This window comes from Erinaceus europaeus, chromosome 20, assembly GCF_950295315.1.
Source record: "Erinaceus europaeus chromosome 20, mEriEur2.1, whole genome shotgun sequence".
Lineage (NCBI taxonomy): Eukaryota > Metazoa > Chordata > Mammalia > Eulipotyphla > Erinaceidae > Erinaceus > Erinaceus europaeus.
The window spans coordinates 54,088,315-54,113,856 of NC_080181.1; the positions used below are offsets into that span (position 1 = coordinate 54,088,315).

Here is a 25,542-nt window from a genome sequence, read left to right on the forward strand (position 1 = left end):
AGTGTGTCACTGCCTGGCCTCCCTGACTCTTTTTGCAGGTGAGGACCAGAGCTTTGAACCTGGGTCCTGGAGCATAGCAACACGTTGTGTTCTACCCACTGCACTGCTGCCTGCCCCTTCTTCCCTCCCTGCCTGGGGTCACAGTGCACCCTGCTGAATATGTCCTTGGTCTTCTCACCCTGCTGAGTATGTCCTCTCTTTTCTCCTGACTTCCTTCCATGAACTTCAACTTCCGTGGAGTGGAGGCAGATTTGTGTCTGGGCTCCCCCCCTGTTCACTCTTCTCTTTGAGGAATCTCTAACAGGCCTGGGGATTCTGGAGTGCTTCACCCAAACACCATCTCCTCTCCTCACATCTCCTGAATCTTAGAGTACCCGGCTGGTGTTCTCCATCCTGAGTGGTTGGGGTCATTTCCTTGTCTCAGCACCATTGAAATAATCTTTTGTGTGTGTGTCCCTGTTATTTTTGGAACGTTCAGGGAAGAAAATAAATGCAGACCCTGATCCCTAGGATCCCATACCAGAATTCCTGGCTTGAATTTTTCTTCTCCTCTAAACAGTGTCGGGCCCCATACATGCATCTTGCACAGAACTTTCCTTGCGCAACCTTTTAATTAACTGAATGAATGTTGAGAAACCCGACCAAAGATAGCATCTTTTGGAAGGCTTCCGATGCAGGCCACCAGATTGCTGTCCACAAGCAGAGTTGTCTGCGTCAGCAATCTGCAGAGGGCTCTAACCTGAGCCTCTTAAATGCTCTTGTTTGTTGTTGTTGTTGTTTTTAACAACTCATTTTTTGAATGTAGACAGTGAGGCTTTATACTTTTATGTTTTACTTACTGTGAGAACTGCTTATAATTTCCCCTCATTTATTTATTGATGTTGTTCTCTCTCCTTTTCCTTCTTGGGTTTCCTTATTTCTTTGATTATTTTTCACTGGTGAGACTTTTTTTCCCTGTTACATAATCAGGATTTGTTAATTACTTAGATAACCACCACTTCATGTCTATGTATGTCTCAGTGGTTTTTTTAAAAAATATATTTTTTTATCTTTATTTATTGACTGGATAGAGACAGCCAGAAATCCAGAGGGAACGGGGAAGATAGAGAGGCAGAGAGACAGAGAGACACCTGCAGATCTGCTTCACCACATGCAAGGTGGGGATCAGGGACTGGAACCCGGTTCCTTGACACTGTAACATGTGCGCTCAACCAGGTGCGCCACCAGCCACCACCCGGCCCCTCAGTGTTTTTTTTCCTTGGCATATAACTTTCAACTGTGAATTTTAGATTTTGATTTGTCATTTAAAAGGCATCCTCTTACATTTTCTTTTTTATTTGTGTTTTGCCTCAGGGTTATCACTGGAACTCGGTGCACTACAAATCCACTGCTCCTGGAGGCCATTTTTTTTTTTTCCAGTTTGCTGTTGTTGTTGGATAGGGTGGAGAGAAATTGAGAGAGGAGGGGAAGACAGAGAAGGGGAGAGAAAAATAGACACCTGCAGACCTGCTTCAGCATTTGTGAAGTGACTCCCCTGCAGGTGGGGAGCTGGGGGCTCGAACTGGGATCCTTGTACTAGTTTCTGTGCTTTGCATCATGGGTGCTTAACTTGGTGTGTTACCACCTCTCACCCTCCCCCCCCCCAAGCCCATCTCGCTTACATTTTCTTTGGTGTGAATTTTAGAAAGAATTCTGTGCGAACTAACAGAAAAGCTCATTTGGTTTCTTTCAGTAGTTCTGTACTGTACATCCCTAACATTTTAAAACCAATGGTGGGCCGGGGAATATAGCATAATTATTATGCAGAAAGACTCTCATGTCTAAGCCTCTGAGTTCCCCTGTACCTCCACCACCATAAGCCAGAGCTGACCAGTGCTCTGATAAAGTAGAGAGAGGGAGAGGGAGAGGGAGAGGGAAAGAGAGAGAGGGAGAGGGAAAGAGAGAGAGAGAGAGAGAGAGAGAGAGAGAGAGAGAGAAAGGAAGAAAAGAAAAAAGAAAAGCAGAAAATATTTATCATCACTGTTTTATACAACCAGATGGTGGTGCAGTGGGCAAAGCATTGGACTCTGTGGTATGAGGTCTCTAGTTTGACTCTTGTCATTGAGCACACCAGGGCCATGATGTTCTTATTCTCCCTCTCTCTCTCTCCCCCTCTCCCCCTTTCTCCCTCTCTCCCTCCCTCTCTCTCTCATACTTTCTTTTTTTGCCTCCAGCCTTCTCGCTGGGGCTCTGTGCTAGGAATCCACCACTCCAGGAGGCCATTTTTTCCATTTTGTTGCCCTTATTGTTGTTACTGTTTCCATTGCTAATGTTGCACAGGACAGAGAGAAATGGTGAGGGAGACTGACACCTGCTGACCTGCTTCACCCTTTGTGAAACAATCCCCCCCCCCCCACACACACACACACACGCACACAGGTGAGGAACTGGGACTTGAACCAGGATCCTGATGCCGGTCTGTGTGCTTCACGTCATGTGCATGCAGTAACCCACTGCTCTTCAGCCAAGCCCCCTCTGGTTCTCTAACCACAGTTTTATGACCATCTGAGGTTAGGCTATGATTTGGGTTATTGCCAAAGTCTGGGAAGAATTGATTTGTGCATACAAAGAGTATGTCATCTCAAACTTGCCCTTCTGACCTACCTGTATGTCTCTCCCTTCAGACCCGTGTTTTTGTTACAGTAACATATAAAAGGTCTTATTGTGGGTTATTCTTTCTTTGAAAAAATTTGCCAGATTCAGTCTTTTTCTTGTTCTGATCTTAGTTACGTTTACAAACCTTTTCACAGATGCATGTGATTAGAAAATATGTTCATTTAAAAAGAATCTGTCTTAACATACATTTAAAGCTCACCTTATTCCCTACTGGGAGTTGTAGTGATTTCTTTTTACTTGAGCCTATGTACTTTTGTTGATTTCCTGGAAGAATATCTTAGACATCTTCTGTTTCCAGTGAAATCGTTTTTGTAAGATTTACTTTACTTAGTTCATAAAAGGAGGGGAGAGGTAGGGGAGGGAAGGAGGGAGGGAGAGAGAGGGGGAGAGAGAGGGAGAGAGAGAGAGACAAATAGTACACGTGAGGCAGAGAGGGAAAAGGGCCCTAGATCTCCACTCTGGCATACGCCCTGCTGGAGAGAGACCCAGAAACTTCAGACAGATGCCTTGAAGGCTCTGCCAGTTGAACACTCCTCATCCCATGCCAGTGCTGAATTATTTGGATTTATTTTTAGTCTAGTTCTTGTGCATAGAGAGCCCCCTTGCTCTTAGGCATCTTTGTTATCCAGACAGAGACACCTATGAAACAGAACTGCCCTTGGTGGCCGGGCACCTCCAGTGTGAGGGGCGGGAGGTCCCAGGTTCAATCCCCAGAACCTCTAAGAGCCAGAGCTAAGCAGTTCTCTGTTCAAAAACAACAAACAAACAAATGTCTGTAAAAACAAGAGAAAGCTGATCCAGCGATGGGTGTACTTTTATTCACTCAGTATCAGTCAGTAGTTGTGACCAAGAAAATGAATCTTTCTCACCACTCACTGCGAGGTGATTCCTGCTATCGTTTGTCATAGGAAAAGCCACTAGGGAGAAGGGAAAGGGATGTTCAGAAGAATAATGGCTGCCCACACTAGATTTCTTCAACACAGTACCTTTCTGAAACAGTGTAAGAATGAGAAATGTGCTGGGTTTTTTTGTTTGTTTGTTTGTTTGTTTTTAGATATTCTGAAACGGCGGTCAAGGTCATTTTGAATATTCGCAAAGACTTACGAGTAGTATTTATTTATTCTTTGGTTACCAGTGCTCCAGGCTGACTTTTTCAAATGAAAAGACAGAGAGACAGAGACAGAAAGACACCACAACACGTTAGCTTCTTTCAGTGGGCCGCTCACTCTGTGAGGGGCTGAGTGTGACCTGGGGTCCTGCCCATAATAACTAAGCAAGCACAGGGCCACACTGAGCTCTGTGGCTGGTCCTTAGGTGTCAGGTGGTCCTGTTTAAATATTGACTTCACTTTGACTTTTGATCTCATTTATATACAAGGAGAAAGGGAGCTAGGTGATATTGCATTTTTCCAAAAATTACTTTTTAAGAGAAAGTATGAGAAAAGAGACAAAGACAGTACTCAAGCACTGCTCAACCGTGGCATACGGTGATGGTGAGGATTGAACCTATGGCCTCTGGAACCTCAGGTTTGCAAGCACTCGGCCTGAGTTTTTCCTGACCCTAGAGGGTTTTTTAAATTTTGTTTTCTTTTCCTTTCCTCCAGGGTTATTGCTGGGGCTCAGTGCCTGCACTACAAACCCACTCCTCCTGGAGGCCATTTTTCCCATTGTGTTGCCCTTGTTGTTACCCTTGTTGTTGTCATTATTGTTGCTGTCATTGATGTCGTTGTTGTTGGATAGGACAGAGAGAAATGGAGAGAGGAGGGGAAGACAGAGAGGGGGAGAGAAAGACAGACACCTGCAGACCTGCTTCACCGCCTGTGAAGCGACTCCCCTGCAGGTGGGGAGCCGGGGGCTCGAACCGGGATCCTTAGGCTTAACTCCATACGTGTTTAACCCACAATGCTACCACTGGACCCTCAAGGTTGTTTTTTTTCCTCTCTCAAATGGACCATTTATTGAATCATTTCAATTGTATCAGAGTTTATTTACTCTCTTTCTCTCTCTCACAGTCTCTATATTCAAATACATATCTTAAATTCATATCATCTTACTGGTTATTTAATCAGAAGTTAAGAGTATGGAGAGGGAGTCGAGCGGTAGCACAGTGGGTTAAGTGCAGGTGGCGCTAAGCACAAGGACCAGTGTAAGGATCCTGGTTTGAGCCCCAGGCTCCCCACCTGCAGGAGCATCGATTCACAAGCAGTGAAACAGGTCTGCAGGTGTCTGTCTTTCTCTCCCCCTCTCTGTCTTCCCCTCCTCCCTCCACTTCTCTCTGTCCTATCCACCAACAACATCAATAACAACTACAACAATAAAACAACAAGGGCAACAAAAGTGAATAAATAAATAAACATCTCAAAAAAAAGGAAGAAAGTGTTAGATCTTTAAAAAAAAGAGTATGGGGAATAGGAGAATGAACACACACACACACACACACACACACACACACACACACACACACACACACACACACACACACACACTCCTCCCTCCCAAAGCATATACCACTTGGTTTCTGATTAGTGTTCCCTTCTCTGTCTTCCAAAAGGAAAGCCCTTTTTCTCTTGAGATAAGAAAAAAATATCCATTGTTGTGGGCAGGCTGTGGTGTACCCAGTTAAGTGCACAGCACATAATACTAAACCTAAGGACCCTCACAAAGATCCAGATTCAAGCCTCTGGTCCTCACCTATAGGGGAGATGCTTCATGGGTGGTGAAGCAGGGCTGCGGCTGTTTCTCTCCGTCTCTCTCTCTCTGTCTCTCTCTCCATCTCCTCCTTCCTCTCTCAGTTTCTGTCTGTGCTAGCGAATAATATGGAAAAAAAAAATGGCCTCCAGGAGCAGTGGATTTGTAGTTCTGGCACTGAGTCCCAGTGATAACCCTGGAAGAGAAAAAAAAATAATAAGAGAAAGGAAGATAGGAAGGGAAGGAGGGAGGGAGGGATGGAGCGACCCATTTTTTCATGATTGTGTTTACTCATCCATGATGCTTGTCAAGCACCTAGAGCTGTGTATGGCACTGAGGCTACAGGAATGTTCTAGAAGGAGGCCTTTAGGATGAAGGTCAGAACCAGTTCCCCAAGATAAATGTCTCCAGGGTGTTTGGGTGAACTACATTGAGATGCAGAATTCAGAGGTAGAGACCAAAAGAGGAACTGGCCGGCAAGGCGGCCTTCCTGTCCTTAAAGTTGATAAAGGGGACAGAGGACTAGTTCAGAGCACATGCAGAACACGGGGAAGAGGTCGACCAGTTCTCTCTCGATCTGGCCATCGGTCAGGGTATCCCGTAGGACACCTGCTGACACCTGGGTGAAGAGAAGTCAGAGAAGTCCAAGGCTGAGAAAGATGCTTCCATTTGCTTCACATCTAAGTGTCCTGATTTTGTCTGGTGGTTATAAATAGTGACAGTAGTATGTTTCTTTACAAGAGAAACACAGCTGGGGTTTGCATGTGGATGTTGTCAAATATGACCTCCTTGCACTCTTCGTATCTTGGAGAAGAATTCTTGCTTCTGTTCATTTGTTTGTGTTCATTTGCAAATAAGGATAGCTTTAGGTTTTTTTTTTTCTTTCTCTGTAACTAGCCCTTTAATATATTTCAGTAAGAAAGATTTGCATTCCTTTTTTTTTCTTTTTTACTTTAGACAGAGAAGAAGAAATATATTTTAATTTTTTATTAGCTATTTAATAATAATTAACAAGATAATGGGATAACAGGGGTATAATTCCACACAGTTCCCACCACCATCCTCTCCTTTGGAAGCTTCCCTATTCTTTATCTCTCTGTGGGAATGCGGACCCAAGTTCTTTATGGGGAGCAGAAGGTGGAAGGTCTGGCTTCTGTAATTGCTTCTCTGCTAGACATGGGGCATTGACAGTTCATTCCAAACCCTCAGCCTGTTTTTGTCTTCCCCTAGTGGGACAGGGTTCTGGGAAGGTGAAGTTCTGGACACACTGGGGAGGTTGTCGAACTCTCTCTCTCCCTTTCCTGTCTATTTTACCTTTTGTGTTATTAACCTGTGTCTGATGGAATCCCAGCACCATGTTGCAGAGCGGTGATGAGAGTGCTGCTGTCGCCATTCTTAGTGTACAGACTTTCACCAGTCAGTGTGCTTTTAGTTGCCGGCTTCTGCAGCTGCTATTGATCAGACTGAGGAAGCCCTCTCTATTACTGCAGTCTATTTCTGAGGGCTTCTGAGCACTAGTGGGCACTGCATTTTGTAAAGTCCTTTCCCTGTGTGATTCTTGTTTTAAAGACTATATGATTGTCTCCTCATTGACCTGTTGATAGATCTGGTCATATTGATTGGCCTTTGAATGTCAAACCATGTTCCATCCCTCAGTCAGGATGTGTGTGTGTGTGTGTGTGTGTGTGTGTGTGTGTGTGTATGTATATGAATTCAATATATATACATACACATACATATACACATACACATACATATACACATACAATGCTGAATTCATTTCGCCGAGAACTTGTTGAAGAGGTTACATTTGTATTCATGAGGGTTTTCAGCTGTAATTTCTTTCCTGTGTGTTTCGTATTTTGTTCTTAAGTATCAAGTAATGCCTGAATCATAAAGCAAATGGAAACTATCCCCTACTTTTTTTTTTCTGGAGTAGCTTATGGAGAACTGGTGTTAATTCTTCTTTAATCATTTTGCAGAATTTCCCCTTGAGAATATCTAGACCTAGGGTTTTCTTTTTCAAGAGCTGTGCATTATGAATTTCATTCCTTTCCCAGATACAGAGCTAGTCAAATGATCTAGTCCATAGGGTGTGGATCGTGAGAGGTTTTGCATTTTGAGGACTATATTTGTATCATCTGATGTGTCCTTTTTGTTTATTTTGTTTTGCCAAGGCATTGCTCAGCTCTGGTTTATAGTGATGCTGGGGATTGAACTTGGGCCCTTTGGTGCCTCAGGCAGGAAAGCTATTTTGCATAACCGTTTCGCTGTCTACCTAGCTTAACTTGTTCAATTTAAGGGTCTAGAGTTTCTTTTTCTGATAGTGTAAGGTCTGATGCTGATACTGTAGTCTGTGTTCTCCCTCTGATACCAGTGATTAGTGCCTTCCTCCTGTTTTCCTTTTCAGTCTTATTAGAGGCTAGTCAGTTTTATAAATTTTTTTTAAACAGCCAGATCTTTGTTTCATTGACTTTTTATGGTTTTGCTGCAGGGGAGTCGTTTCACAGGTGGTGACGCCGGTCTGCAGGTGTCTGTCTTTCTCCCCCTGACCTGTCTTCCTCTCCTCTCTCCATTTCTCTCTGTCCTATCCAACAACAACAACAACAATAATAAGTACAACAATAAAACAACAAGGGCAACAAAAGGGAATAAATAAATAAATAAATAAATAAATATAAAAAAAAAAACTGGGTCCCTTTACCTCCTTTGCCCTCTACTGCCCTCCCCCTTCTGCCTGAGTGAGTGATTACAGACGCTGCCTAGTTAAGGTTCATATTTTCATTGCTCTCTGGTAAGGTTTTCTTTAGCCAGGATATGTCAGTACTGCACAGTTGTTTTTGTCACTATGTCAGGGGGTAAATCTTCCATTTTATTGTCTTTCTATGTTGTCCTTTCTCTTTCTAGCTCGGTTTTCTACTTGTGGTTTTTCTTTTCTGATCTTGTTTTTCAGCTTCTGCCTGAGAGTGAGATCATCCCATATTCATCCTTCTGTTTCTGACCTATTTCACTCAACATGATTTTTTCAAGGTCCATCCAAGATGGGCTGAAAAGGGTGAAGTCACCATTTTTTACAGCCAAGTAGTATTCCATTGTGTATATAGACCACAACTTGCTCAGCCACTCATCTGTTGTTGGACACCTGGGTGGCTTCCAGGTTTTGGCTATTACAAATTGTGCTGCCAAGAACATATGTGTACACAGATCTTTTGGGATGGGTGTGTTGGGTTCCTTAGGATATATCCCCAGGAGAGGAATTGCAGGATCATAGGGCAGGTCCATTTCTAGCCTTCTGAGAGTTCTTCAGACTGATCTCCACAGAGGTTGGACCCATTGACATTCCCACCAGCAGTGCAGGAGGGTTCCTTTGACCCCGTACCCTCTCCAGCATTTGCTGCTGTTACCTTTTCTGATGTATGACATTCTCACAGGAGTGAAGTGGTATCTCATTGTTGTCTTTATTTGCATTTCTCTGACAATCAGAGACTTGGAGCATTTTTTTATGTGTTTCTCGGCCTTTTGGATCTCTTCGGTGGTGAATATTCTGTCCATGTTCTCCCCCCATTTTTGGATGGGGTTATTTGTTGTCTTGTTGTTGAGTTTGGCAAGCTCTTTATATATGTTGGTTATTAAACTCTTCTAGCTCTGTTTTCTCTCTCCTTATCTTCCTCTGAGTAGATTGTTCTTGGAAATATAAATATAAATATATATATATATATATATATGGTTTGTTTATATCCATAATATTGACCTTATCTCCCCCACAGTATTAATACCAAAGAGATCTCTGGGCCAAAATGCTCTGAGTGTGCCTGCTTTGTTTTCTCCATCTTTGGGACCTTTGTTTGTTTATTTGGTCTCTGTTCCTTTATAAATACACATATAGGAGACATCATATAAAATCTTTCTCCATCTGCCTTTAAAGACAATAATAAGTTTACCCTTCTGTCCTCTGAAGCTCTGTGTACAAGAGCCAAGCTGTGGGGACAACCTACATGCCCACAGTGAGGGGCTGGGTTGAGGAGAAGGTGGTGTTTATATCTAGCACTCATCCATGTAAAGGAGGAAGCCCGGTCACTCCTGACAGCAGGGCTGGACCTTGGCACCACTAGGCTTTCCAGGTTTTTAGCCGGTCTGTGTCTTTAAGAGAAGAAGCCTGTTGTCTTCAAGCCAGATACAGAGCTAAGCACAGGCACTGTGGGTATTGGGCTATGAGATCAGGGGTCTTATGTAAGTCTTCTCTTTGGGAGCTTGGGAGCAGAAGTAGACAGCATAATGGTTATGCAAAGAGGTTCTCATGTCTGAGGTTCCAAAGTTCCAGGTTCAATCTCCTGCACCACCATAAGCCAGAGCTGAGCAGTGCTTTGTTGTTTCTCTCTCTGTGTGTGTCTCTCTCTGCATCTCTCTCAAAAATGAAAAAATAAATAGGGGGCCAGGCAGTAGCGCAGTGGGTTAAGTGCGCATGGCAAAAAGCAGGAGAACTGGTGGAAGGATCCCAGTTCGAGCCCCCAGCTCCTCACCGGCAGGTGGGGTCTCTTCATGGGCAGTGAAGCAGGTCTGCAGGTGTTTGTCTTTCTCTCTCCCTTTCTGTCTTCCCCTCCTCTCTCCATTTCCCTCTGTTGTATCCAACAGCAGCAGCAGCAGCATGACAACAGTAACAATAATAACAGCAAGGGCATAAAAATGGGGAAAAAATAGAATCCAGGAGCAGTGGATTCGTAGTGCAGGCACTTCTTCTAGCGTTTGCCCTTCTTCCATAGGTAGCCAGTCAACAGCGTCAGGTTGAGCCTGATGTCAAGTTTCGAGACCTCCTTTGAGTCTGGAGAGGTGGCAGTCGTTGACTATGTGGGTCATAGTCTGTCTGTAGCCGCAGGGGCAGTTCGGGTCGTCTCTGGCTCCCCAGCGGTGGAACATAGCGGCGCACCGGCCATGGCCTGTTCGATAGCGATTGAGGAGGGCCCGATCATAACGTGCTAGGTCAAAGCCGGGTTGACGCTCACAGGGGTCTGTGATGAGGTGTTTGTTCTTTACCTCAGCTGACTGCCAACTCTGTTTCCAAGATTCTGGAACAGAGAAGTTCAGTGTAGGCGTAGGGGACCAGATTGGGTGACGAGACATCAAGCGTTGGACAGGGTGGGCGAAGATATCCGCGTATATTGGCAGGTCCGGTCGAGCGTAGACGTGGGAAATGAACTTAGATGATGCCGCATCCCGACGAATATCTGGCGGGGCGATGTTGCTAAGAACTGGCAGCCATGGAACCGGGGTGGAACGGATGGTTCCAGAAATGATCCTCATGGAGGAATATAATTTGGAATCGACCAAGTGGACATGGGGGCTACGGAACCATACTGGGGCACAGTATTCTGCAGTGGAATAGCATAATGCCAGAGATGATGATCGTAGTGTGGAAGCGCTCGCGCCCCATGAGGAGCTGGCCAGTCTTGCAATGATGTGATTCCTCGCGCCCACCTTTGCTGCAGTTTTTATGAGATGTTCGTGAAATGACAGAGTGCGATCGAGAGTAACGCCAAGATAGACTGGCTGGGCTTCATGCCGGATTCTCGTATCGCCAAGCTGCACATTAAGCTCACGCGAGGCCGAGGCATGGTGTAGATGGAAAACAGATGATACCGTTTTTGCAGTGCTAGGGATTAGTCGTCATTTTTTGCAGTAATCAGATATCAGAGACATGTCTTTCGTGAGTGTTTCCTCGAGGATGTGGAACTTGGATGCCTGAGTTGCACAGCAGATGTCATCGGCGTAGATGAACTTCCTTGAAGAAGTTTCTGGGAGGTCATTGATGTAAATATTGAATAGCGTAGGAGCCAGAACAGAGCCCTGGGGGAGGCCACTTGAGACAAGTCTCCATCTGCTAGACTTGTCACCCAGATGCACCCGGAATCTTCTATTTTGGAGAAGAAACGATATAGTGTTGGCCACCCATGGAGGCAGGCATCTTGAGATCTTGACTAGGAGACCACGGTGCCAGACCGTGTCATAGGCTGCTGTGAGATCAACAAAGACAGCACCCGTCTTTAAATTCTTCTGGAATCCATTTTCAATGTAAGTTGAGAGGGCCAGGGCTGGTTCGCAGGTAGATCTTCCTGGGCGGAAACCAGCTTGGGCGGATGATAGGAATTTCTCTGTAAGATGAGAAATACGTGACAGAAGCAGCCTCTCAAGGAGTTTGTAACACACGGAGAGGAGAGAAATTGGTCTATAGCTGGCGGCCAGTGTTGGGTCTTTCTTTGGTTTCAGAACTGCTATTATCTTCGCACAACGCCAAACTTTGGGCATAGACTCAGATTCCAAGATGTGGGACAGGAATGTAGTGAGCCACTTCTTTGCTGCGGGACCCAGGTTAAGAATGAGTTCTGGGGTGATGTTATCATAGCCAGCAGCTGTTCCCGGTTTAACCCTCTTCAAAGCGTCTTCCAGTTCAGACAGTGTAAAGGGAGAGAGTTTTGGAGATGGACAAGATAAACGGAAGTGGGATGACCACTCATGGGAAATTTCTCTTTTCCAGACTGGGTCGATCTTAGCACGTCCAACTTGAGTTAGGTGACTGGCCACTGAGTTTGGAGATACGGGAGGATGGGAGACTGGAGGGGGTTGGCTACCGGCACCCAGACTATGAAGAGGCTTCCAGGCCTTCCTACTTGAGTGGGTCAAGTTCAGACTTCCCGTGAGTTGTTGCCAGTGGGCTTGGCGTGCTGCATCCAGGGAGGCAGTGAGATGGTCATCCACATCATACTGTTTTAGTAGTTGCTCGCATTCAGCATCAAGACAAGGCATATAGTTAGTACATCTCCCACGAGGAATGGCTTGGGAAGCTGCTTTGAAGATGGCTTGGCGGAAGCGCCTGTAGGAATCTTCAGAGGGGATAGAGTTAATTGGAATTGCAGGAATAGATTTGTTGGTAAGATCACTGAACAGACGCCAGTTTGCTTTCTGAAAGTTCCATCTTAGTTTCTCCGAGCACAGAATCAGTGGGAGCTGGAGACCAATGTGGATGATAGCTGGGCGGTGATGACTGTGCGGGAAGATCTTGAGAACTTGTCTCGTAGCGGGAAAGGCTTGGCCATTGACTGTGCTAATCCAGCACAGGTCGGGTGACAAGTCTTTATTCCATCTAGCACTGTGAAAAGAGCCTGGCTGTTTGGGATCCTATAATAGGGAGAGGTCATTCGCTGAAGCCCAGTCGGCTAAGATAGAGCCGTCAGCACGAGTGGAGGAATATCCCCAGTCTTAGTGATGACTATTAAAGTCTCCAACGTAAATGGCTGGGTGATTCGGGCTAGGCAGGACCTCATTATCCCATGAGGCACTGGGAGGCTTATATACGTTGACGAGCTGAATAGTTCCAATAGTAATGGAATCGTAGAAGGTCGAAGAGGCCGTATGGTAAACGTCCGCAAGACACGATTTGGCGTAGATGGCTAGGCCGTGTTTAGGATGGAGGTTATAGCATATTAAATCGAATCCACTGATGGTGAATCGAGCAGCTTCATCGACTGCTATATGTGTTTCTTGTAGGCAAATAACATCTGCCTGATGTTGTATCGCCAGTTGACCAATAAGAATGCGTTTGGCAAAGGACAGCCCCTCAACATTAAGTTGGAGGACTCGAAGAGCAGGACCAACAGCTTGAAAGCTGTCAGGAGCTGCTTGTTGCTGGCTTTGAAAGTGACTGGGATCCATGTGGATTCAGTCGGCTAGGAAGGATCCTCAGTTTCCCCAATGAATGGGTACTCAATGGGATGCACCACGGGAAGGTCGATCCAATGCATCCCAGTGCAGGCACTGAGCCCCAGCAATAACCCTGGAGGCAATAAGATAAAATAAAATAAGTCTTCTCTTTGAACTGTTTTCTTGAGACACCACTCAAGCAGATGGAAAGGGGCCTTGTCAGTGTCAGGTTCCTACTATCCCCCTGTGACAGAGGTGAGGGGTCCTGGTGGCTGATGGGCTGGGAGGACTCTCACCTCGCTGACACAGCTTTGGGGACACCACACTGGTGGGAAGGCAGGTTTGCAGGTATACATGGCCATACTGCTGCTCTCCACTGACGGGGAGCAGGGTCACTACTGAAAGGGACAGTTGGGCCTGGGAATCCAGTCCGTTCATGTGGCTGCATTGTTCGGAGTGAGCAGGACACCTCTGGCTGCCTGGACTGCCTTCCTGGATGCAGGGTGTTGTAACTACAAATTAAAGGGGCTTTGGCTGTGGTGTTTAATGGATTTGGCTGAGGGACGGCTGGGAGTAGGTTAAAGGAATCAAGGTTTTGTTAGGGCAGTACAGAGGTATGGGACATATATTTTAGGTACTGCAAAATAAGCAGTTATCATCAGGAGTTAAGAATATGCCAGGTCCGGGAGTCGGGCTGTAGCGCAGCTGGTTAAGCGCAGGTGGCGCAAAGCACAAGGACCGGCATAAGGATCCCAGTTCGAACCCCGGCTCCCCACCTGCAGGGGAGTCACTTCACAGGCAGTGAAGCAGGTCTGCAGGTGTCTATCTTTCTCTCCTCCTCTCTGTCTTCCCCTCCTCTCTCCATTTCTCTCTGTCCAACAACGACAACAACAATAATAACTACAACAACAAAACAACAAGGGCAACAAAAGGGAATAAATAAATAAAATAAATATTTAAAAAAAAAAGAATATGCCAGGTCCATAAAGTCCATGAGTAGTTATCAAAAGTTCAGTCCCATGAGATAAACCGTCATCAGCCGAGGTAGAGGCTGCTCATGGCTGCAGAGAAGTCTTAGAGTTGACCGGCTAGCTGAGTCACACGTGTTCAGTTCCCAGGAGAAGTAGCCTCCTCGAACAGCCCTCGAATGGAGGGTATCTCGAACAGTGTCAGCCGAGATGCGTGTGACCAGGAGAAGCAGCAGCAGCTAGAGAGAGCGGACTGCTGGCAGGCTGTGCTTTTAAGTCTGTTCAGTCCACCCACAATGCTTTGGACATCTGCACAGACCGGGTCCACCCACAGTTCATTGTGTGTTTGCACAGGTCACTGTCTGCTCTGTCGCCAGGGCTGATGACAGCCTAGCGCTGTGCCCGACTTCTGTGGTCCATCGGTATACTGCATCCCAACACAGGGAGGCTGAGGTGCTGGGGCTCACGGGGGGGTGGGGGGTGGCCCCAGGCAGGAGACAAGCTTACCAAGGCTCTATCACCAGCTCTAGAGACTGCATGATAAAGAAAGAGGACTCGTGGAGTATCTTGGTACAAACACTCCATTTATTTGAGGGTGGGCTTGGGTATATATAGAAAGTTAAACAAAGAACATTTTTCAAATACATCAGAAATTACAGGTTTCTTGAAGGTCAGCTTGCCCCTATGGTAGGGGGCTGGTATGACAAGAATTGATGCAATACATAAAGGTCAAGACAATTAGTCTCCATGATGCAGGCAGGTTTAATTATCCACAGGCATTTGAGAGAAGCATAGGGGTTAACCCAGTAAGGTGAGATAGAGAGAAGATAAACAAGGCTTGATGTAAATCATAGATATCAAGGGGAATAAGGAAATAACATTTTGAGGCTACTGTCTGGTGTTGGGGAGGTAGAGGATAGAGTGTGTTCTCCTTTGTGATCAAAAATGGTGGGGTGGATGTGTGAACTTTGAGTGACTGTGTGAACTTTGAACCTTGAAGCAGGCAGCCATGTGGCCTGCTGCTACCCAGGAGAAACTAAGTGAGAGAGGGTATAGGCTGTCTGTGAGCTTGAGAGTCTAACAAGGGAAAGCTGAGTCTGGGAGACTTTTCCCTCTTGGCTCATCTCTATGGAGAGAGGCTGACAAACAGGGTGTCTTTCCAGACCTCCATTTAAGGATGGGGAGAGCTTCCCTAAGCTCTACCAAGCTTTCACACCGCCCTACACTGAGGTTTCCCCATCATGACCTGGCCAGACTGGATGTCTGTACTCCCCCTCTGTGTTTGACGGGGAGGGGCTGGACCTGCCGCCGTCCCTGGGATGCTTGGCTGGAGCAGACCACCTCCTGCCTGGCTGCCCTCTCCTCTCCCTCTGGCAGCCCAGCTCTCTGGCTGGCATCTGTCAAAGGAGCTTGTTAGCATTTCCAATGGTGCAGCTTCTCAGCCCCAAGTCTGGATGATCTTAGATGCGAAGACACCCCCAGGAGCTAGTAGCCCCCTCAGTCTTTAGTCTCCAAGGGCCCTGTCTGGCCTGCACTGTGTTTTCCACATTTCAGCCTCACTTCAGAGTGTCCCTGTGGTAGTTTTATCTATATGGGGGCGGGGGTAGAGGCAGACATGCCTCTCTGTGCGCAGAGGGAGCAGTCCCTGAGCCGGCCCTTCTGTTCCCTGGGTTGTCACAGCTCTTCCACTGCACCTGATCAGGTCAGAGACATCCCCCTCCCCCGACTCCTTCAGGGTTTACGGAGGCTCCGAGGTCTTTGAAATATGTCTGTGCATGCAGGTTTGCGTAACTGTGCTTGTCAACATTACAGTGCGGGCTGTATCTCATGCTGTAAATAGTGCCTGTTTTATGTCGATTTTATACGGAGGGCACGTGGAAACAAGTGTGTCACGAAAACGCACTGGCAGGGCAGCTGTGGAGTAACATAGAAGTGAAACCACTGCGGAAGGGGTCAGGAAGAAAGTAATTTGCCAATATAGAGATAGACAGAGAGAGAGATATACATATACATATAGAGATATACATACAGTTATAGAGATATAGAGATATACATATAGATAGAGATATACATATAGATAGAGATAGAGATATACATATACATATAGAGATATCCATATAGATATAGAGATATCCATATAGATATAGAGATATCCATATAGATATAGAGATAGAGATATACATATACGTATAGAGATATAGAGATATCCATATAGATATAGAGATATCCATATAGATATAGAGATAGAGATATCCATATAGAGATAGAGATATCCATATAGAGATAGAGATATCCATATAGATATAGAGATATCCATATAGATATAGAGATAGAGATATACATATAGAGATATCCATATAGATAGAGATATCCATATAGAGATAGAGATATACATATAGATAGATAGAGATATACATATAGATAGATATACATATAGATAGAAATATACATATACATATAGAGATGGAGATATACATATAGATATACATATACATATATAGATATAGATATACATATAGAGGGAGTCGGGCTGTAGCGCAGCGGGTTAAGCGCAGGTGGCGCAAAGCACAAGGACCGGCATAAGGATCCCGGTTCAAACCCCGGCTCCCCACCTGCAGGGGAGTCGCTTCACAGGCGGTGAAGCAGGTCTGCAGGTGTCTGTCTTTCTCTCCTCCTCTCTGTCTTCCCCTCCTCTCTCCATTTCTCTCTGTCCTATCCAACAATGACGACAACAACAATAATAACTACAACAATAAAACAACAAGGGCAACAAAAGGGAATAAATAAATAAAATAAAATATTTATAAAAAAAAAGATATACATATAGATATACATATAGATATACATATAGATATACATATAGATATAGATAGAACCCATGTGCCCGTGCCTCCCCTGTGCTGCGTTCCCTGTGGCAACCCTCTTTCTTATTGTAATTATAATTAAAAGGACTTAACCATAGTGCAGCTGGGAGCGGGTTTAAACATTCAACACTTCATTAGAGCAGTACAGTAGTATGGGGCGTTATATTTGAGGTATGGCCAGATAGGCAGTTCTCGGCAGGGCAGGGGTAAGACTAAATTAGGGTCGTGAGTCCCTTACCAATAGCTCAGCCCTGCACGCTGCTCAGTTTTTCTGGTCATAAGTAGCATGGTAGGTCCTGGAAAGCTCAGCCAGGATCTGTGTGCAAAGAAGGAGCACCGGTCCAGAAGGCAAGAACAGACCAGACCCATGAGAAAGGTTAATCACCAAGGTTTCGATTCACGTGTGTGAGCCCTGGGAGAAGCGGGAGAAGCGGCCATGGCAGATGGTTATCTAGGAAGGCTGGGAGGCTCCAGAGGACAGTCCAGGGACTGGGAGTAGCCATTGCGCACCAACAGGGAGAGACAGAGAGAGGGCTGGGCGGTGGCGCACCAGGTTAAATGCATGTGGCGCAAGGAGCAGCATAAGGATCTGGGTTTGAGGCCCCACGGCTCCCCACCTGCAGGGGAGTCGCTTCCCAGGTGGTGAAGCAGGTCTGCAGGTGTCTATCTTTCTCTCCCCCTCTCTGTCTTCCCCTCCTCTCTCCATTTCTCTCTGTCCTATCCAACAACAAGGACAATAAACAAGAGCAACAAAAGGGAATAAAATAAAGTAAAATAAAATAAATAGTTAAAAAAATCATTAAAAGAGAGAGAGACTGAGACTCTTCTGCCTGGCATGCACTTCAGTTCCATCCTGAAGACATGAGCATCAGCCTGCATTCAGCCCTTAATGTATTTTGCCTTCATTCCTCATCTATGTGCTAATCATATCACAACAGTTTCTGGCTGTGCTTGGCTTGTCCTGGGTGCCTTGTGAAAACTGTGGTCTTACCTCCCTTCACTCAACTCCTTCCCCACCAAGCACTCAGACTTTGCAAGCTGACAGAGATGGAAACAAACGGGGAGGCTGTAGGAATAAGGTCCACGTCCTGCCGTCTCTGTGTCCTGACACTGTCCTTCCAGATCCACAGGGCAGGGCAGGGTGGGGCAGGGCAGGTCCCTGGGGGCTTGGCGATGGCTCCCATCCCTCAGGAGTCAGTGATCACAGGGGTCACCCCATTCATCACCGAGTTCCCGTGCACTCTCAAGGCTGCTAGGCCAGCCACATTGTTGCTGGAGAGGCAGGTGGATGGGGGGACTCCGTGTGATTCCAGGCCGGAGATCTTCGAATGGGAAAGGGGCCCCTCCCCGGACGGACTGAGGCTCCCCTCACTCACAGCTCCTGTGTCCTGTGTTCCCGCCGGCCCCTCTGCCTGGCCTGATGGCCTTCTGCTGAGCCTCCTCTGTTGTTGTGGGCGGGCCGGGGGAGATCAATGACAAGCTCCTCCTGTCCCACTGTCGCTCACCGATTGCAACCTGGATCAGTGTTCTAACCCCAGCCGGGGTGATGGCTCTCAGTGCTGGGGACTCAGAGCAGGAACTCAGAGGTTTGGGGAGCCCCATTTTGCCCTGCCTCAGCCCCCCTCTTTGGGGAGAAGACAGCAGGCGGGCGGCGGCGGGGTGCCCTCACACACTGGAGCCCTTCCCTTGGTGAGGCTGTCCTCCTGTCCCGGGTGGAGATGTGGAGGCACTGAGAAGTTCAGGGGCTGTTGGCACGGGCAGCGGAAACCCAGGGTGCTGCTGGGACTCGCAGATGGGGGCTGGGAGCAGGGCAGGGAGCACTCCTGGCATCTGAGGACTCAGGGCTCCGGAGGGGAAACCCCAAGGAGACCTCATTCTCTGTCGGGCGGCTGTAAGGTTGGCTGGGTTTCTTTCCTCTGGGTGATTTTTCATTCTCCCCTCCTCTCTCCCCTCCTCCCTTTCTCTGCTTCCCTTCTCTCCTCTCTGTGTCGCTCCTCCCTCTGTCCTGTCCTCCCTTCCTCTCTACTCTCCTCCTCCGACTGCACGTCTGCTGGGACCTCACGGAGCAGCAGCAGCAGCCGTGCTGGCAGCACCCTGGCCCAGGAGCTAGATGACGAGCCCCCCTGCCTGGAGGAGATCGACTACAGTGGAGACTCGGACCAGGAAGGGAGCCTCTCGGAGCTGGACCGGCACATCCAGGAGTGCGCCTTCTACCAGGACGAGGGCCCCGCGGCAGAGGAGGGCGCAGGGCAGGGTGGAAGAGGCACCAAGTAGCTCTGGGTTCATGGCAGCCTGTGTGTCCCCACCACTGGGCGGAGACTCTGCTGCTCTGCTGCTGCCACTTCATCTCCACACTCACACTCACACTCACTCACTCCACACTCACACTCACACTCACACTCACACTCACTCCACACTCACACTCCACACTCACACTCACTCACACTCACACTCACTCCACACTCACACTCACTCACTCACACTCACACTCACTCACTCACACTCACACTCACTCACTCACACTCACACTCACTCACTCCACACTCACTCCACACTCACACTCCACACTGACACTCACACACTCACACTCACTCACTTCACACTCACTCACTCACACTCACACTCACTCACACTCACACTCACTCACACTCACACTCACTCACTCCACACTCACACTCCACACTCACACTCACACTCACTCACTCCACACTCACACTCACACTCACTCACTCCACACTCACACTCACTCCACACTCACACACACACTCACTCACTCCACACTCACACTCACTCCACACTCACACTCACTCACACTCACTCCACACTCACACTCACTCACTCCACACTCACACTCACTCACTCACACTCACACTCACTCACTCCACACTCACACTCACTCACACTCACTCACACACTCACACTCACACTCACTCCACACTCACACTCCACACTCACACTCACTCACTCCACACTCACACTCCACACTCACACTCACTCACTCACTCACTCACACTCACACTCACTCCACACTCACACTCACTCACACTCACACTCACACTCACTCCACACTCACACTCACTCACTCCACACTCACTCCACACTCACACTCCACACTGACACTCACACACACTCACTCACTCCACACTCACACTCACACACTCACACTCACTCACTCCACACTCACACTCACACACTCACACTCACTCACTCCACACTCACACTCACACACTCACACTCACTCACTCCACACTCACACACTCACTCCACACTCACACTCACTCACACTCACTCACTTCACACTCACACACTCACTCCACACTCACACACTCACACTCACTCCACACTCACACTCACTCCACACTCACACTCCACACTCACACACACTCATACAGACACACACAGACACATAGACACACTCACACAGACACACGGACAGACACACACACACAGACACACACACACAGACAAACAGACAAATACACAGATGCATGCACATACAGACACATAGACACAGACATACACATACACAGAGACACTAAGGTCACAGACACACAGATACACACTAAGGTCACAGACACACACAAAGAGAGTGACAGACAGACAGGCATACACACACAGACACATATACACAAACACACACACATACACACAAACATACACAGACACACACACAGACACACACTCACACAGACACACAAGACAGTCACTAAGGTCACAGATACACACACAGGTCACACATACACACAGGTCACACACACACTAAGGTCACAGATACACACACAGACACTAAAGTCATAGACATACAGACACACACACACTAAGGTCACAGACAGACACAAAGACGGTGACAGATAGGCACACACACAGAGACACACACATAATAGATACACACACACACACACTCACACAGACACACACACACACACACATGGACACAGACACACTAAGGTCACAGACAGATGCTAAGGCAGTCACAGGCACACACACATACACAGATACACACAAAGGTCAAAGACAGACACAAAGACAGTCACAGACAGACAGACAGACAGGCACAAACACCCACACACTCACACACACACGACACAAACTGACACAAAGACAGTCATAGACACAGAGACCGATAGATACAAAGATCACAGATATGAAGACAGTCACCAACAGACAGACAGGCAGGCACACACACACAAAGGACAGAGTCAGACACATAGACAGACAGACATGCAGAAGACACAGACACAGAAGACACAAACACACAAAGACATAGACACAGACACACACAGAGACAGATGGGCACACACACATAGATGCAAAGGATACAGACACACACAGAAAGACACAGACACACAGACAGATACAGACAGACACACACACACACACAGAGAGAAGCACGTGCACACACATGCCTAGTATTGGGGCCAAACACCAGCCCGCGTGTAAGCTGGGCACCCTTGCTACCAGGTCTGGATCTAGGTCCAGCTGATGCAGAGGGAGGTTGGCCACTGTTGCCTTGTGTTACCCAGCTGGGAGGGCTGGGATCCATGTAAGCCACTAGGGAGGGGCCACACTCCTCCAGGTGTCTCGTCAGAATTCCTAATGGCTTCTGAGTCATCCTGGCCCCCAGTGTCACCGCCTGTCACTGTCATCCCTCCCCCTACCTTGCTTTAAGATCTGATTCTTCCTGGGCACCCCCAGGGGCACAGAGTCTTGGAGGGGTCTGCCTTGCAAGAGGCTTGGGGTCTCAGCCACCAAGTCCAACCATGTTATGGTTACAGGCATCAGCCCTGCTCTGTCTGCAGTGTGTGTGCTGTGAGTACACAGAGCCCTTTCCGCCCCCCATTCCCCCAAATTTCTTTTATTTTGTCAACTCTAGTGCACAACCACAGCGCCCAGGGCAGCATCACAGAGGAGTATTATGGCCGTACTTTAGACTTGGAAGGTGGGCGGGCTCTGCTTAGGAATCTTGACAGCAACCAGAGCAAGAGCCTGAGTGAGTCCCCAGTCACCCCGCCACCTGGACTGTGTGTGGTTTTCTCCCCCCAAACCCTGCAAATGTCATGTCCGGCCATGAAGACAGCTGCCTGGGCTGGGGAGACAGCGTAAAAGTCTGCAAAGACTCTCCTGTCTGTGTCTGAGGCTCTGTGAGCCAGAGCTGAGCAGTGCTCTGGTCTTTCTCTTTCTGTATATCTCTCATTACATAAATATATAAACAAGCAAACAAATAAATAAACTCATTGATCCAGGTGCCTTGAGAGGACGCACCAGCAGACACTCCCTCTGTAATGCCTGTTCATTTCTCTGGAAACAAGCAGACCTTCTCAGTAAATACCTTCATAGTTAGAGAAACCACCATTCTCTGGATTCCATATCGAGAAACAGCCGCTCCTGTTAAAGGAGGTCCAGTGGGAGGGGCCCAGAGAGGAACAGAGCCTAGGAATTTGGATGATGAGGTGTGCAGGGCTCACCAGAAAGGAGGAAGGAGGGACACAGGAGGGAGAAACATGGAGAAAACACTATCCATCACATTCACGTCTGTAGAGGACACACAGGTGTCGAGGACTCAGACCAGTGCTGTTGCTTCTACTCATGGTGTTAAATGGCTGCAGGAGCACCAGCCTTACCGTCTCCCTCCCCACAGCAGCGGGGAGGGCAGTAAGACAGTGTGCTCTCCTTGTTCCTAAAGCCCAAATAAATGCTCCGCTTCACCCATGCCCAGACAGTGCCCAGAAACCGCACAGAGCTGCACTGGAAGTGTGTGTGTGTGTGGGGGGGGGGGGCAGGCTGCTCTTTATTTGAGGTGAGCACAGGTGTAGATCTGGAGTTTGACTCAGAGGTGCTAGAAACATATTTGTCAAAATAAAAAAAAAAGGCAGCACCTGTTTCTAGATGAGCAGAAAGGCAGAGAAGACCTGTGTCAGGATTCTCTGCAAGGCTTAGGCAAAAGGCATGTTATCTGGGATTTGTGGAGCCCTTATTATTGTTGTTGGTGGTGGTGGTGGTGCCTCTGCCATCACTGAACAGCTGTCCGTTTATTCTTTGTATCCAGAGCTTCTGATTTCTGTCACTTGCAAAAGAGACTGAAGGATGATGGTACTAAAGGCACCGAGTGCAGATCCCCAGCTGGCAGGGAGCTGAAACGCTGCCCTTGATTGGTCTTTCTCCTGTTAAAGATGGAGTGAGGCATCTGGTTTGTTCTCACTGTCAAGTCAGGAAGACCAGGCAGCTGAGATTCAGATGTCTGAGGTAGGCGGCGGGGAGTGAACTTCCTACTGTGATAAAAAAAGCCTGGGAATGTGATGGGGTCAGCTTTCCTTCCAGGGAGCGAACCTCTCAGGGCCTATAACCAGGACAGGCCAGTTTCCTTTTTCTCTTTTAAAATTAATTAATGATTTAATTTTTTGGTATTATCTTTATTTATTAATTTATTGGGTAGAGACCATCAGAAATCAAGAGGGAAGGGAGAGATAGAGAGGGAGAGAGACAGAGAGACACCTGCAATATTGTTTCACCACTTGCAAAGCTTTCCCCCTGCAGGTGGGGACTGGGGGCTTGAACCCTGGTCCTTGCACATTGTGACATGTGCGCTCAACCAGGTGCAGTTAGTTTATTTTTTTTCTTAATTGTTAATAGTGATTTAATACTGACTTACAAAATTGTGAGATAATAAGGCTATAATTCCATAGAGTTCCCACCACCAGAATTCTGTGTCCCATCCCCTCCACTGGAAACCGCAGTAGTTCTCCCCAGGTCACAGGTAAGGGCTGATTCTATAACTACCTATCTGTATCTTTATCTGTAAATCTGTATCTGCATCCATATCTGTATATTTCAGACACCTGCAGACTTGCTTCACTGCTTGTGAAATGAGACCCTGCTGGTGGGGAGTCTGGGGCTCCAACCGGGATCCTTGCAGGGGTCCTTGGGCTTCCTGCTGTGTGCTCCAACTCCCAGCTCCCCCTTCACTTCCTTTCTCGGTCACTCCTACAACTATTCCTACTTCTGGGTGTCTTTCCTCTTTTCCTCTTCCCTCTCAGATAAAAGAAACCATACCTGTCTTCCTCTGGTACTTTGCAGGTTTGCTTCCCTGTCATTGATGGTATAAAAACAAGATTCCTGGTGACAGGGTCAGACTCACTGTGGTGATAGAAGGCCTCCCAGGCCTAAGGACATCCTGCCAGCTTGGCGGAGGGTTTCCCCTGGCCCCACAAATGCCATCCCAGGAGTGCCAGGCTAGCGTGGGGGTGCCTCTTCCTGGGTGTGTGTTCTCTGGGTTGAAGAGAACTCGACTGGAGCCAGCCTGGGCTGCTACTCACTCAGTGACACGAGAGAGAGATGACTCAGGAACAGAGCTCGTGGTGGCGAGGCAATTTGATTCTTTATTGATCAGGGAGCCCAGGCTTTTAAAGGTCGGACCCGGAAGTGGCAAGTCGGAAACAGAAATGGCTTGACATGGTTTGGAAAGGGGAGGAGAAAGGCAAGCACTTCCTTGGCAACTGTTGTGAGGGTTTTAACTGGTAGGATTAATATTACCCTGCAGGCAGGGAGGGTTGTGAGGGTAGGAAGAAGATAGATCAAAGGAATGGAATGGGTGGGGATCTTACAGGCAAAACAATGGCTGTGTAGATAGTAAGGGAGCAGGCCCTAGTATCAGGAATGCAGGGTGGAGCAGGGGGAGCTGGCTTAATGTTTTAAGGAATGCCAGGCTCGGCTCGTGGAGGCAGAAAAATGCAGAGTGCTTTGTGAGGCAGGGAGTCTGAGGAGACGAGGCAAATCTTGGGGAGTCATGTCCCTCCTTGCTCAACCTCTCAGTAGAGAGAGAGACTGACAGGATGGATGTCCCCTCAAGTCAGGCCCTGCCAAGCTCAACCACATCCTCACAATTTCCCGACACCAGGAGCTTTGGGCTCCTGTGTTCTCTGGGCCTCCAGGAAAGGCTTCATGCCCAGCTCCCTGCACCCCACTGGGGCATCCTCACACACAACCACCTTCCCTGCAGGTCTCACGGGGACTCGGGGGTTGTTTTAGGGGAGCCAGGGACTGGCTGATCACAGTGTTCATGTCCAGGGGTGTGTTTCTTCCCTCCTCCTGGTGCAGGCTGGCTTGAGGCCCTCCACTGGGGGGTCTTGCAGTGATAGGCAGGTGGTCACCCCGTGCCACTACGAGAGCTTCTCCTGGCAAAAACAGCTCTGGAGTTGTGGAGCCTGGCCCCTCTGCCCAGCCAATGAAGCCTTTCCCTTTGTGCTACTTTTCAGCTTCTGCCTGCCCTGCAGAATGTTGGCCTTGACTGGAGAAGGCATCCATGTTTGCTGGGTAAGATGCTTCTCCTGGGCAGTGCACCTTGTTGACAGCACAGGTGACAGTGCGCATGGACTCAGGTTCAAGACCCTGCTCCCTGCCTGCAAGGGAGAAGCAGGGCTGCAGGTGTCTGTCTTTCTCTCTGTCTCCTCTTCCCTCTCAATTTCTCTGTGTCTCTATCCAAATTCTAAAAAAAATAAACAAAACCAGAAAGAAAACAGTCATAGTTTTGAGAAAAAGAAGTGATAGAATGTGTAAGTAGCCAGGGAGGTGGCCCTGAGGTCAGAGCTCAAGACGTGCACACAGGCCTGAGGCTCAGGTCTCTTGTCAGCACCTCCTGTCAGGGAGCAGAGCCTGCCGCCTGCCTCTCCTTCATCACGT

General features: G+C 47.8%; 1 protein-coding gene across 1 annotated transcript in view; it reads left to right on the forward strand.

Annotated features, from left to right (window-relative positions):
• The window catches only part of LOC132534867 (cytosolic carboxypeptidase 4-like), a 172,792-nt gene extending 153,494 nt beyond the window's left edge, over positions 1 to 19,298 (forward strand). Inside the window, exon 2 of the mRNA XM_060179381.1 lies at positions 18,936 to 19,298. Within this exon, the coding sequence (XP_060035364.1) occupies positions 18,936 to 19,140 (205 nt within the window). The 3' untranslated portion in view covers positions 19,141 to 19,298. The remainder of the gene's footprint in view (positions 1 to 18,935) is intronic.
• The last annotated feature ends 6,244 nt before the right edge of the window (positions 19,299 to 25,542 follow it).